Source organism: Anguilla anguilla, chromosome 18, assembly GCF_013347855.1.
Source record: "Anguilla anguilla isolate fAngAng1 chromosome 18, fAngAng1.pri, whole genome shotgun sequence".
NCBI lineage: Eukaryota > Metazoa > Chordata > Actinopteri > Anguilliformes > Anguillidae > Anguilla > Anguilla anguilla.
The window spans coordinates 8,929,741-8,945,138 of NC_049218.1; the positions used below are offsets into that span (position 1 = coordinate 8,929,741).

A 15,398-nucleotide genomic window follows, 5' to 3' on the forward strand; every position below is an offset into this window, starting at 1 on the left:
CCTAGCATACCAGGCAATCAAGGGATCAGCCCCAGCATACCTCCACAAGATCTTCAAACCCTACATGCCAGCCAGACCCCTTCGTTCCGCTACCTCAGGACGCCTGGCACCTCCCCCTCTTCACACCTGCCCTTCCCGAACATGTCTCCTGTCTGTTCTGGCCGCACGATGGTGGAATGACCTCCCTGTGGAGGTCAGAACAGCTGAGACACTGACCCACTTCAAGCGACGACTGAAGACTCACCTCTTCAGGCTGCACCTCCCCCCATCCCTCCCTACCTCCCTGTAATCTCGTAATTGACTTGTAAGCTTAGGGTCGTAACTAGGTAGCTGTTTCGTAGGTGACTTAGTTAATGCAATTGTCTTAACTACTGCTTGCATTTTTGCATAGACTGCGTTGTTGCTGTTCTCGTTTGTGTTAGTGTTAATCAGTTTAACCTTCAGGGTCCAAGTTGAACTATGCGGTTGTTCCCTGCACTTGGAACGGTACTTCTCTCTAGGGTTTTCGACATACTTGTTCCTGGTTATGGTTATACACTTTGTTGTACGTCGCTCTGGATAAGAGCGTCTGCCAAATGCCTGTAATGTAATGTAATGTATTTTACCTACACTATAGGCCAATGGTATTAGGCTACCTCTGGTCAAAAAAAAAAAAAGGTAGGTAGGATTTCAGTCAATATACTGTAACCAAAATGATTGGATAAACTTCCAATCATTTGTTTCATTTTAATTAAATTGTATTATTTTTAGGAAAGTCATGTCTAACATTATTTTTAAGTAAAACTCATCTTTTTGTGTTATTATAGGTAGAAATAGAAAAAACCACCAATGTTTGTACTTTGGTTTGTTTTTCAATAAATACACATAAATTAACTGATTTATTCCCTACCTAAAGGTCTTTAAAAAATAAAAAAACCATAGATGGCTCAATACTTTTGGCCTGTACTGTACTTCACAACATAAGCATGATCTTTCATTTAAATGGGCCACAGTCTTCATCAGCAATAGCCTTAATTCAAGTCTTGACTCATTCCAGATTTCTCAAGCAGGCTAGGTGTCTGTAGGAACAGTTGTTGCAATGCAACAGGAAAGTACAGAAATAAAAGTCGGAGTATGTCCGAGTTCACCACATGTCGGCAGTGCCGAATCACATTTTACCTCCTGGTGCATGGAAGGCGGTGGTAGTTCATTGGTACTTCTCAAGCAGAGATCGCGGATACAACTTTAGTCACGTATCGGCTATGCAGACATTGGAAGCTTTGCAGTGAGTAAAATTAAATCGTTTCCAAACGTAAATATGTAGTTTGAACGATGTAATGAACAGCGCAGATGCAAATAAACACATTATATAGAGCTGGACTTTGTCCTTATAGGTAGCTGGCGAACCGACAGAATGCGATTTTAATGGTTGAGGTGGCAAGGGTCGAATTACGCACGCATTAAAAAAATAAGTTAAGAAGGTATGCCTTAAAAACACTATCTGAAGTAAACCCCAGTAGTTTACTTTAACTTTCACTTGTACCCGTCGAACATTTTGCTGAAACCAAACTTTAACTTAAAAATGAAATCAAATGTGTTGCGCATTGTGTCGCATTTTTTACTCACAATTATTAGCTTGTCCTGGCCAAGTTAAGGTGGCGACGGTTCAATGCGATATAAGCTTCCCTACAAGTTTAGGAGCCATTGTGACGGTAGGTAGCATGGAAGTATTGACAGTGTCAATTCAGTTCAGTTAGTCGGCAGTCCAGTTAGACACACCAGAATCCAACTGGCAACTCGTTAGAACACAGGCTTAATTTCAATTAGCATCAGCTTTGTGTGAAATTTTGATTTAAATAATACGCAAATGAGAAACAAGAAATACTGAGGAAAAATATGAGAATAGTGAGAAATGTTACAATCACATTTTTAATTAATTTTAAAATGACCTGAATAACTGGGGTACTGAAGTGTTAATTGTGGCCTACAAGTAGCTTCACTATCGTGCCACCAACTGACAGTGAAACCATGTGTGTGTATGTGCTCGTGCGTGCCTGTATTTCACAGGCACGCCCTCTCCAGCATGGACCCTCCTCAGCTTCGGGTCCTGGTGGTGTCGGGTGGGGTGGCTGTGGGTGGCCTGCTGATGTTTTACCTGCTTCGTGGGAGGAAGGCCAGAACCATCCCTCTGGGTGACGGCTGGTGGGGGCCGGGGGAGAAGCCACAATCTGAGGATGAAAATATTTATCCCTTTTTGGTCAAAACGTCAGATGAGGAAATTCAGGTAAAGATGGTTTGGCTGCTTAATGGATTTTTTTCTCAGTGCTACCTGCATGGAGCAGTTTTCAAGAGAAGGAAGTGGAAAAATGGACACCATTCACGAGAACACTATAAACTATTGCTCTATTACATGAATATACGAGGGCAATGATATGAAGAAACATTTTGGGAGAAGCTTTCTTTAGTGTGCTCAATGTGCCAAAAAGGAGTTTTGAAGAGCAGGATAAAGGGATAGATGCCAGTCCTTCCATTTCCTATTTCACAACACCTTATTGTTGCATAGTTTTTTGCAATCATGCATTGTTGCTTTATTAGTCAATTGTAGGAATGTGTGCAATAACAGTGGAGTTGTTATTGCAGGACTTTTTTATAGATTGAACAAATCGGTCAGCCCTTGCGAAACACACTGTTTGTTTTCTTGCTCTTAGGACCTTTACAGACGCATCGACCAGACCAGGTTCACTGACCCTCTGGAAGACGGGTGCTTTCACTATGGTTTCAACTCCGCCTACCTCAAGAGAGTGGTCTCCTATTGGAGGGACCAGTTTGACTGGAGAGAGCAGGTCAAAGTCCTCAACAAATATCCACATTTCAAAACTAAAATTGAAGGTGAGCACTTTCAGTGTAATTCTGGAAATAATGTCATGGTCTGCGACACTGAAGGTTCTATTTTGGTGACATCGCAAGTGCATACGGGCCTGGGTGCAAGTGGAATTGCTTGTTTTGTCTCAAGAAAACAGAATTTATTTTGCCTGTGCCAGGATCGGTAGTTTCAAATGACCTGCAGTAAGCCCATTTGTGTCAACATTGGTTGGGCAGCACAATTTGGGGTGTGTCAGTAGAATTGTTCAGCCCTGTGTAAGTTTGGTGTTGAAAAATGTTTGAATTTAAAATAAAATAAAACAATTAAAATAAAAGTAAATAAAATAATTAAAATGACTATGACTCACATGTATGGCAAGCATAGCACTGTTAGGGTGTATAAACACCTATTAGTCTATGAGACTGAAGCCCTTATAGGCTAACACTTAGCAATGGGAATGTTAAATTTACCTTGAATGCAAAGGTACTGGATGGTGTGTACAGGCTTGGCCAGCTGATCAGTCTGCACAGAAACAACATCAAGTCCATGAAATGCCCTCTTCCAGTGATATCCCATGCCATTGATCTTGCTGTGGTGAACAGTTGGTTTGAGTACCGTGAAGACAGGAACATCCAGCAGGAGTCCCTGCCCCATGCACAGTGGATCTGCTTTAGTTCAAGATGAATTTGGCCCCTGTGCATGCTGGGAAGCCTCAGACAGTGAAGAAAGGAAACCAAAGGAAGATTATTAAAAATGTGTGGATGGACATGCTGATGGACCATATGCCAAACTTTGACAATGTCTTAGGCCCCTGTGCATTCTGGGCAGCCTCAGACAGTGAGGAAAAGAAGCAGACTAAGCACTTAATCTCCTGATGAAGCAGGCCAAAGAGAGATTGCCCATTATAAAGGTGTGGATGGACATGATGATGGACCACATGCCAAACCAAAAGAATGCCAATGGAAAACGAGTCATCAGTTGATTCAAGAAATTCATTGTCTCAAGAAATTTGTTGTCTGAAAAAAGGGAGGACATGTACTTCGTAAAATAAGTAAAGTTAATGCTCCAAGATATTAATCTTTTTTTTTTTAAACAATACGAGTTCATCAAATCTTATATTTTACATTTTAGCATGTTTTTTGCATGAGTAAAACATAATATATTTGATATATAGATATATGAACAGTCTTTTTAGCTGTTATTAAAAACAGTCACTGCAATAAATCCCTGTGGGATCTAAAGCAGCCCGTGTCTGCTTTTCATTTTTTGTTCTCCTGTTGTGTTTTGCGAATCCCCAGGACTGGATGTGCACTTCGTCCATGTGCGACCCCCCCACCTTCCCAGAGGGCAGGCCGCCCGCCCCTTGATGCTGGTCCACGGTTGGCCGGGGTCCTTCTTTGAGTTCTACAAAATCCTTCCCCTGCTGACTGAAGACCCAGATGGCCTGGTTTTTGATGTGATCTGTCCCTCCATCCCAGGTTATGGCTTTTCAGAAGCTCCACACAAACAGGGTAAGAGTCATGCGGCAGGGTGAGAGTCATGCAGCAGGATCAGAGTCATGCGGTAGGGTCAGAGTCATGCGGCAGGGTCATGCAGCAGAGTCAGAGTCCTGCGGCAGGGTCATGCAGCAGAGTCAGAGTCATGCGGCAGGGTCAGAGTCATGCGGTAGGGATAGAAGGACTCTCCGGTGGTACTGAAATTCAGGGCTGACGCAGTGTTGAATGGTGTCTTGTCTGTGGGTAAACAGTCAGCCAAGATGGCCTGTTCTTGTGATTGTGTGTATGCATTCTTTTGTTTTTTGTCCTTTATTTTCTGTTATTTTTTCCTCGTCAGCGACAACACAAACTGATGTGATTGTTTTCTGACGATAATGGTGCTTTTCATTTCTGTTGTTTAAGTCTGCATGTCTCAGCCAAATTCACTGCGGCCAAATTCCAAAATTCTTGCTCTCCTGTTCTAATCTAATCTATATTCAGAGATTAAATTTGGTGTCGTGTAGGAAAAAACGTCAAACTTGATTAAAAATGACGTTTGTTTTTGCAGGAATGACAGAGATACGGGAAACGCGGTGTGGATTCAGCGGGGATAATCTGAATCCCGTTATCAGGACTGAATGGCTTTAAATACCCTGTCTCCAAACTTTACTTTCTAAGGCGGGAAGCATTCAAAACAACGTGATTTGATTTAACGAAGCCTGGCCTCCCTAAATCAATCAGTCTGTCTATCAGTAGTGTCCGATGTTCCAGTTTCAAGAGGCCTAGCCTGGAAACAGTCTGTTGTCCTACTGTAATTGAGTCTCCTTGTTTTGAATGGTTGTTGATCACCCACTCCCAGTTGCTCTTCTATAATTGAGAACTATGCCTCTCAGTGGCAGCTAGTCCTCAATTATACTTATAGCCTTCATTGTTCTTGTAAGTTGGCTGAAACTACCCAGGCAGCAGGTATGGTTGATTTGCCAGTGTTTGAGATTCTTACAATGGTATAAGAGGTAAAAAGCAAATATGAAGCAAGGGCAATAAATCTAATTCATACTCACAAATTAAGTGAACACAGGCCTGGTTTGTTATGTTATACTTTGTGTAGTTGGACGTGAAACAGATTTAAAATGCAATCCAGTGCCTTACAGTTTCATATGCAAATAAGAGAAATTTAAAAAGACCCAGAAAAAAGCACCTCTTAGTCTTAAGCATGTGTTGGACTCGCCAGGGACCGGATTATTGCCAGCAGCATTCTGCTGAAACTATATGTATTTGGATCACCAGAATGCTGTCAATAGTAGCCTGTTCCTGTGCTAATGTTGGGCATGTAATTGCATTATTTCCTGTGTTTCATCAATGTTTTCTGCAGTCTTTTCTGAGATGGTTCATCTAAAATGAAACATTGGTTTACCAAAGCATATGAAGCATAGCGAAAGAGAACAGGACAGCCAAGAAGACACTGTAATGACAGAAAACTAGAAAAAAATAATTTGATACTATTTAGTATTTATCGCTGTTCCTCAATCTCTTGTTTGGAGCAGTCATTTATTAACCCGCAATCTTTGTTTGTTCTCCTGGGGTTTCTCTCTTTAAGGATTTAACTCTTTGGCTTGTGCGCGCATCTTTCACAAACTGATGGAACGGCTGGGCTATTCCGAGTTCTACCTGCAGGGCGGCGACTGGGGCGCTCTCATAACTACCAATATGGCCCAGATGAAACCAGAGTGGGTCTCTAACACTTTTCCCACAGATAATACATTTCCTCACCCTCTAATGAACCAAAGTACAATACAGGAAAAGGAAGGGCTGTGTACTTGTGGTTTTAATTAATGAAAACCACAAGTACACAGCCTTTCCTTGCCCAGTATTGTAATTAATTAATTAATATTCAGATGTGATTTTGTGTGTGAAATTAGATGTATCTGAATTATTAAATTCCTGTTCTCAAATCATATCAAGACCATCGACTTTACAGAACTAGCAACAGTTTTTTTAAAATGTGCTGCTGTTAAAATAAGTTAAGGGTACGTGTTTCAATTCAACATACTTGTTCCACAACTTCATCTGTGATAGCTCAGTTTATATTGTGGTGGGGGGAAAAAATCAATGCATGTTTGTAACTGAGGGTCCCTCTCACACTGAACCAGTGCTATAGCCTTCCTAACACTGACCTGGTGCAGATCTATAGTTCTCCTCACGAATACAAATAAGGCTCATCTCTGCTGCCCCCTGCAGGTGCGTGAGGGGCCTGCACCTGAACATGTTTGCGGTGACCCAGGGAGGGCTTGGCATGCTGCTGTCTCTGATCATTGGACCCTACCTGCCCTTCCTGGTGGGGTTTACCCGGGAGGACGTCAGGCGGCTCTTCCCCTACATGGAGAAGAACGTGTACGAGATTCTGAGGGAGTCTGGCTACATGCACATCCAGGGTACCAAGCCAGACACTGCAGGTGAGGGTAGCAGGGCCCGTGGGGGGTGGGGGGGAACTTTGGCCCGGGTCTGAGGGTTGGCCCAGGATGCGGGGTGTAACTGTTTTTTATTTGCTACAATATATATTGCGGGGGGGGAGCCCTCCAAATATATTTTGTCCCAGGCCTGACGATGCATGGCTGTGGGTGCTGAATATGGGTGCTGAACCAAAAAATGGACATGCCAACATAGTCACTTCATAGGGTGTTGAACCACCAGCACCTTCACTTCTGGGATACTGTTGCATTTCCATTTTTGTACATCACCTGCAGGCTTCCACGAGCGCCATATGTACTCAAAGGGCAGGTTGTCTGATCAGTGGTGATGTGTTGGAAAGAATCCCAAAGCGTGGCTTTCAGGGCAAACAGTTCTTGTGTTGATTTTGTAGTTTTGTCATCCCAAATGATCCAGGATAAACATGAATGTGGATAGCAGCTTGTACTGTGTGTAGGGTACATACATATGTGTTGACACTGGTGTGTGAAAATTACCACTTAACCAGTGAGCTGTGCTTCGGTGTCCCAGCTGCTCTGACTTTGACTCTACTGCCCTCCACAGGCTGTGGACTGAATGACTCCCCTGTGGGCCTGGCGGCCTACCTCCTGGAGAAGTTCTCCACCTGGACTGACTTCCAGAACAGGAGCCTGGAGGATGGGGGACTGGAGAGGTAAAAGACAGGGGTCTTAAACTCAAGTGCTTAATTTAAGTCCTTGATTTGCTAACGGGTCTGCACACTGTGGCAGTTTCCGTGGCAATGTCCAAGGCCAGAATTGGCTCCTGATTGAAAGGAAAGCAAAAACCAGCGGAATGTGGCCCTCCAGGACTGGATATTGAGACCCCTGGTATAAGGTGTGATGGGTGATATGGGTGTTTGATTTTTAAGTGTGCTTTGTGTTTACTCAGTTTCACTTTGTCTAATGTTACATTTTAGTTTAAAGATCTGAAACCATTCAGTGTGGCAAATATGCAATAATAGGGGAAATCAGGAAGGAAGAAAATACTTTTTCACGGCACTGTAGCCCAGGGTTTGTTCAACATTGTCTGTTTGAACCATTTGGAATATGACTTAGGGTCTCAGAAACCACTTCACAATGAGTCATTCATGAGACTGATTTGGTGAACTTCAGCTTCATATGGCAAGTGTGTCTGTCATAGTGGGACACACTTTAGTATTCATTTCTGCTTAATGATATGCAGGAAAAGACTTTTGCACTCAGTCACAATTAAATGCTGCCGGTGTGTGAAGCAATAGGTCATCAATGAATGAAGGACCGATCTGAAAAACTCACTGTCTACACACGTCTTCAAAATATAGAATATTAATGTTATGTTGCTTTCATAGCTAAAACAATGAATGCAAGGTGCAAAAGTAAAGGATTTAAAATCAGCAGCAAACATTCATGTGCCTTCCTGTCTGCTTGAGGAATTAAACATTAAATATTTCTTTATTTCAAAGGCATCTGTGCCTCGAAGGTGTTCTGCAGTATGTGGACAGCTACACTGCTTCACACTGTTTATTGATGTAAAAAAAAAAACTTGTGTTTTAGAAAGTATTCTCTGGATGATCTCCTGACGAATGTCATGCTGTACTGGACCACCGGATCTATCGTCTCTTCGATGCGCTTCTACAAAGAGAACCTGAGAGAAAACCCGAACAGTAGAGTGGACGGAAGGTACTGTCTGACCAGCACACTTGGCTTCAAGAAGAGGTCTTTAGCATGGGCTAGTTCGCTGGGGCAGATGCAATGGTCAGGGGCACCACCAGGGATTTTGGGCCCCATGAAAAGATCTCGCAGTGGTCCCCACCACCCCAGAAAATCCTGTGTTGTAATATTTTCTTTAGGCACCTGTCAGTCTGGGCCCTTAGAATCGTCCCGCCATTATGATGCCCCTGGCCTTGGTACAGCGGTGGGCAATGAGGGCCGTATCTTTTCTGGTTTTCACACCAACTTCTGACCTTAATTAGTTAAATAACCATAACATTTACACCAGGGCTGCCCAACCCTATTCCTGGAGATCTTCCGCCCTGTGGGTTTTCATTTGAACTTTCATTTGATGAATGATTGTTGAAGACTGTTCTTGTATTTCTATATGAAATGTTGACTGATCTAATCTTTGAGTGAACCAGTGAATAAGGTATTGGCCACTTTACTCAAACAGTTCATATATTTACCAACAGTGGTTAAAGTCTTTAAATTCAAAGAGTCAACTATGAAGATTTCCCCTCTCCCCATTAAAAGGACCATAAATGGGCTGTAATTTAGCAATTAGTCTAATTTGGGCCACAGGTTGAAAAAACTGCTGGATTAAACAAAAGGATTTAATTCAGTATAGAACAGTGTTTTCCTGTCTAAACTACGGTCGAGTTGCCCAGCACTGCGATACTGCCGTGGGCCACACCCAGCTGTGTTTTTGTACCTCCTCAGGATGGCCGTGTATGTTCCAGTGGGACTGGCGGCATTTCCCTGCGACCTGCTCCACTGCCCCCGGCCCTGGGCCCGTCGGAAGTACAAAAACATCCGGTCCTATTCCTACATGCCCCGAGGGGGTCACTTTGCTGCCTTTGAGGAGCCTCAGCTACTCGCCGACGACTTCAAGCAGTTTGTCAAGAAAGTGGAGAACATTTAGCCTCATTAGCATTTTCTCCCACTGGAGTGAAGAATGCAATTTCACTGGCATTTAATGATTTAATGATGGATTTGCACTTATAACAATAGTATAGCAATGTATCACAATGTTAATCATTGGTTTGATCACCTGCTCTGCACTTACTGGTTGTGAACATGCTTACTGTGCTTCCTGGTTGGTTATGAATGTGCCAACTGTGCCTCCTGATTGGTTAGAAACTTGCTTATTGTGTCTCCTGATTGGTTATAAACATGACTAATGTGCCTCCTGATTGGTTATGAACATGCCTACTGTGCCTCTGTTAGTTTTGAACAGGTCTACTGTGCCTCTCAGTTGGTTATGAACAGGCCTACAGTGCCTCCTGATTAAAATGATGTTTTTCTGTTTTTCCAAATGAATTACTTTGTATTAGGGTCTGCTGAGTGCCAGTAAAGCATTTCGTTATAAACACTTTGCAAATTAAGCCTGAAATTGTTGCATATCCCTCATGTTTTGGAGATCTGCTTTAGAGTCTCCGTCAATCAGTCATGAGTTGCATCTTTATTTCCAATACTTCAGCACAAAGAAGAAGTGTATCTGTATTCTGTACAATGTGACAAGATACTGCTGCATTAGCTTAATTAAAATATATTTTTAGAGCTTGAATATTAAACAAGATTTTTTTAAAAACTTTAAAAGCCTGTGCATTTATGTACTTACCCCAATACTGCAAAAGCACCACACAGTTTCAGTGGAAGTTCTGTGTTGAGCAAGAAATGAAGCTATATTTAAACCAAAATAATGCACGACATCCTATTTCAAAAATACTTTAATTGATGATTGACTGGGGGTTAGAGACAAAATATATAGAGTGCTTGGTGATGTGTTCATCATCACTAGTTCATCAAGTATTGAAAAGTCCTCTTGAGGATTAAAAGCTGTCCAAACAATACTCACACCACATACATGATGCCCAAACATTTCTAAATGCTGCTAAAATCAGACCTCTAAGCAAAGGCATTAAAATCACAGAAGCAGGCTAGCCATTCGCACAATTTACATTCATCTCCTGTGAAGTACAGCACCAATAGGCTCTTTGGCTTTTCGAAAGACTGGAGCCAAAACGGCGGAGCCTGCAAGTTCCATGTTCCGTTTTCCTCCCTAACCTTCAGCCCCGAGGCTGCGCCTTGTTGCCTTTCCGCGGTCGCGTGTGTCATTTGCAGAAGCCTTTGATGGTGACGGGGGCCTGGAACCACACGTAGTCGTCCCCGTCATGCGGTCGCGGCGGCCCGGGGACGGAGGGGTCGCAGGAGAGGGCGATGACGCGCCTCTTGGGCCGCGCGGGAACGCGGTAGTCCAGCCTGGGCCGGAACCAGCCCACGCCGCAGTCCCGGTGCGCCAGGGCCAGGACGCTGGTGGCCATGAGGCGCACGGGCCGAGCGTCCGACAGGATGTCGGCCAGGAAGAGGTCGTGGAAGAGCCGGCGCAGGCAGGCGCTCGCGCGGAGGCTGCGGTCGGCCGCGCCCGCCGCCAGGGCCTCCATGTTCACCTCGTACGACTCCTTGGGCATCACGGTGGTGCCACCCAGCAGGAGGAGGACCCGGGGGACCCGGCTCAGGGAGAACAGCACCTCCAGCTGCTGCAGCACCTCCTCCAGGTCCTGCAGGGTCCGCTGGCACTTCCGCGAGTCCCAGCCGCTGGGCTTCGCCGGCCTCCAGCCAACCACATCCTCACTCTTTGGCCAGGTAAGGGGGGGGGGGGGGGGGGGGGGAGAATAAGAGACCATTACGCACAAATACCACCTGACCTTACACCTGTGTTATAGGGGTGTAACGATTCATTGATCAGCATCGATGTAACGGTTCAAAGGCCAGCGATCCAATCCAGATAATACAATACGCAAAAACTAATCGCTCAAATCATAGATAAATATTTATTTAAATGTCCACAACCTTACGGCAGTTTGCTCTCTAGCAACACTGCCAACATCACTGTTTACATTTTTGACTCAACCTCACCACTCGCTCTAGTGCCATTGTTCCGTCTGTTAAACATGACAACAGTAAGTTCATGCCCTAACTCAACCTCATTTTTATTGTACGTGTACATTGCAACAGGATTGTGCTAGCTGGATCATACTATATTGATTGTTCCTATATTGCTATATTGCATCGTATCGTAGCATAATATTGTGATATTGCAAAATATCAAACCGTTTGCTTCAAGAATTAAAATAGCATCTTATTGTGGTGAAGCCTGAGGTTCACACCCCTACCACATTACAGCTGAAACATTATATTCAGTTATCAGATGCTCTTACCCAGAGAAACGTACAATGTAGGAGATGCATAAGCACAGCCACCTGATATACAAGCGATAGTGCCAGACCTAGCTAACGACATTCCCATACCACATTACTACAGCAGTACTGCAAATTCTGAATATTTATCAAGAACTAAAATACTGTTTCTGACAGCATAGAGATTACGGTCATTACAAGCCCTCAGAAAAGATGCATAAACACTCAAATCAGAGCTCTCAAGTGGATCAGCAGGTAAAAGGGCTTGCCACTAGTGCACAATGGGCCCTATAGCTGTGCAAACATCCCCTTAGCTCCTCCAAAAATAATGCAAGCTGTAATCAGTTAGAGAGATCCCTCTGTTTGTCAGCAATAGCTCTCCTGTAGTACCGAGTAGCCTGATTCTGTAAGCAACTGGTCCACTTCAATGCCAAGTGTGGACAAAACTTGTGAGAAACATCACAGAACAACCAAGGATTTGTATCATGCGTATTTACATTCATATTTGAGCATTTTACGATTTCCTACAATCACTTAAAACAGCTGAACCCCACTGTATGGTATGAATCTTTGGATTTTTCTGTGTAATGTCTAATTGGAAAGAGATCTGCAATCACTAGCACATAAATAATCGATTATTCAAGTATGTATGCTATCCTTCCTAGACACACTCATTCCTACAAACCTCACCCGACTGGCCGCTTGCTGCTTCTTCTGGAAGCCCACAAGCTGATCATAGGTCATGGGTAGCTGCTGTCGCAGGTAGAGAACGCACTTGAGGATCTCGCAGACAAATTTGCAGCAGGTGTCCTGCGTGACGCTACCGGGAAAAACCACGGCCACACACCCGTCTTCTTGTGCTTGGTGCGCAGATTCCCCGTCTTCGCTCTTTGCTACCTGGGACGCCGCAGCGTTTGCGGCGTTTCTCAGGCTGGCCACGAGTTCCGACGAGGGGTCCAAGTGTTTCAAGTACTCTTCCTTCTCTGACGACACAGAGGAGTCTGCACAGGTACAAGAACACAGAAACGGTCTTTTGGTGGGGATCGTTTTAAATTTCACATACACAAAGGAGGTTCGCTATAATTGTACACTGAATTTAATTGATTAAATAAAACCGCGTACCCAGGATTTGACAGGCTCACCGAGTTTTTACAGGTACATAAACAAAAAAAAAACATGACAGCCACCCATTATGCAAACCTGCGCGATCAGGTCAGCAGTGCCTTGAAAATCTTCTCACTTGTCTTCATAAAAGCAGACCATGACAATTCAAGATGCGTTTACGCTTTTCAACTACATTTTGTTAGGTGTGACACATAACACTGTCAGCCCACCAAACTGGATTAGTGGTTGTCAAGTTAAAATGAACACCAATTAACTATCGTTAAAGAAAGAGTATGTCTGTAACACGAGTTAAATACTACGCTGGACACCAAAATCAGTAGGTGGTTTTCGCAAGCAATCTTGAACCCAGTTCACTGATAATACGTCTACTTTAAAACATCTATTTAAATTAGCATTTCTAAACTGCTGCGAATGGTAACGTATAGTCGAAATGTTTATTATATTAACAACTGTAATCTCTTCATTAATTTAAAAAGATGACTAAGCAAACAAGGTTTCTGACTGTTATAACCTCGTTATCATTTTAATTTGCATTTCTCAAAATCGCGGTTATAGAACATACCTGTCACTGCTAGAGCAGGAACGACGGCAATACAGCAATTCTCCTTGTTTTCTTCTCCATCCTGTGAATCTCCTATTGAATGACAATCACCTGTGGTGAAATCTTTGTGTGTCCTTATCTCATCTTTCGTCCAGGTACTTTCCTGGGACACGACTTCCGATGGAATTTCAGAGCTTTTACAAACGGTGGGGTTGCCGTGTACACCTCTGGGCTTGCCCTCTGTCTCCTCCGAATCGTCGCGATATAAATTAGCAGAAATGTCTTCTCGAAAGTCTCCACCTTCGTGTGAAACCCTCCTACGATCGATTTCTTGTTTGTCTTTTCCATCTTCCCCTACCGGGGCTAATTCCCTAACCCTGTCCTCCGCCATCTCCCCAGATCCGCCAGAGCTGTTTGAATTTTCCTCCTGTTTGAACTGCATCATGGGAAACCATCAGAGCCGGAAGCCAAAACCTATTTTACGATGATCAATGGCTTTTCACTTTTAAAACAGAATTAACTCTTTTCAGACATAATTGAAAAATCATTATGAATCATTCATTTTATTTTCACCGCAGGATAAAACTACATTATTTAAACATAATTGCGCGCGTGTATTACGTCATTTCCTATTGTAATTTACGTCAGAGAGTTCGCTAATGTTACAGCGGCCTCTATGTACGTTTAATTGTTTTTTAACACTGGGTTTTAAACAGTGAGGCAAACAATGGTGAATTTTTTGGTTTGTAATAACCACAGAACTGTTTTGCGGTAATAATAATCTATTCGCGCACACTCGTCACTGGTTGTTAACTTCAGACCGGCGGTTCAAGTAGGCTACTTGACCTGGTCAACGACTGTACGCTGTTGTACAGCAGTATCTTTATCTGTTTAGGCAAAGAGGCTTTTCATTAAAATCGGACTTCTTTTTAAAGTAATCGTCTATCATTCAACGTTCCAGAAAATGAAAGCATTAGTTCATCTGATGTTAAAAGTATGTGAATATGGGACATTCAATCTTTATGGCATGCATCTGACATCATACGTCCATAAGAGGGTAAATATTACTTAATAGACATAACTGATTTTGTGCAAAGTGCTGTGTACCATATAAGAAAATCAAATATACTAATACTACTACTAATAATAATACTTTTATTGTCATTATGATGATTATTATTATTATTGGCGGTATGGTGCTGCAGTGAATAGCACTGTCACCTCACAGCCAGAAGATACCAAGTTTGAATCTTGACCATGGGCCTTTTATGTGTGGGGTTTGCATGTTCTCACCGTGTTCATGTGGGTTTCTGCCAGGTTTCCTCCCACAGTCCAAAGACATGCAATGGGCTAATTGAAGACTCTGAACTGCCTGTAGGTGTTCATGTGTGAGTGAGTGGTGTGTGGCCCAATGATGGATTGTTAACCATCCTGGGGCAGGATACAGGACTGCATGCACCCCCCCCCCCCCACCCCCGCCAGCTTCTGCTAGCATTATCAGTTTGAAGAATTAATAGTCACTGGAGCCCAGCAGCTGAACACTCTATTTTATGTCTACCTTTTTACCACTAATTTACTTAATTTTCAAATGCTCTCTTATATTTGTGTGCCTATTATCACTGCTGTGACGCATATAGTTTGACCCCTAATGCTCTATCCTTAGAGCATGTGGAAAGGAAGGTCACAGTGAGACTGAATTTGACTAAATTCCTGCAGTCTGATTGGTAGATGATTAGCAAAGCCCATCTCTAGACATTGGGTGAATATCTCTAACATCAGTGTCCGTGTGTGAGCCTGATCTTCGTCTCCTTTGCAGTGGTCCTTTTCTACCCCATGATGGCAGCAATATGCAAGATATGATCCCGAAGTGAAAGTTTATACTTAATTCACCGGACACAACATTACAACTCATGCAATTTGAGCTCTGCACACTATATCTTGTTGCGAACGTCATTCTGTCCAACCCACATAAAAAAAATATTATTTCATCAGTATCGAAAATGTTCAATATAATCACAAATAAATGTGTTGTCCTAG

General features: G+C 43.2%; 2 protein-coding genes across 2 annotated transcripts; one reads left to right on the plus strand and one right to left on the minus strand.

Annotated features, from left to right (window-relative positions):
* Nucleotides 1-1,132: 1,132 nt before the first annotated feature.
* ephx5 (epoxide hydrolase 5) lies at nt 1,133-10,084 on the plus strand. Its single transcript, XM_035400214.1, has 9 exons — nt 1,133-1,264; nt 2,047-2,263; nt 2,688-2,868; nt 4,141-4,353; nt 5,915-6,044; nt 6,556-6,770; nt 7,348-7,456; nt 8,337-8,462; nt 9,216-10,084. Exons 1-9 carry the CDS (start codon nt 1,242-1,244, stop codon nt 9,415-9,417), a joined length of 1,416 nt encoding a protein of 471 aa, XP_035256105.1. The 5' UTR covers nt 1,133-1,241; the 3' UTR covers nt 9,418-10,084.
* Nucleotides 10,085-10,209: 125 nt separating this feature from the next.
* Nucleotides 10,210-13,809, minus strand: mad2l1bp (MAD2L1 binding protein). Its single transcript, XM_035400215.1, has 3 exons — nt 13,383-13,809; nt 12,386-12,696; nt 10,210-11,131 (listed from the first exon to the last, which is right to left on the minus strand). The coding sequence occupies exons 1-3, from the start codon at nt 13,804-13,806 to the stop codon at nt 10,610-10,612; spliced, it is 1,257 nt and encodes a 418-aa protein (XP_035256106.1). The 5' UTR covers nt 13,807-13,809; the 3' UTR covers nt 10,210-10,609.
* Nucleotides 13,810-15,398: the final 1,589 nt, after the last annotated feature.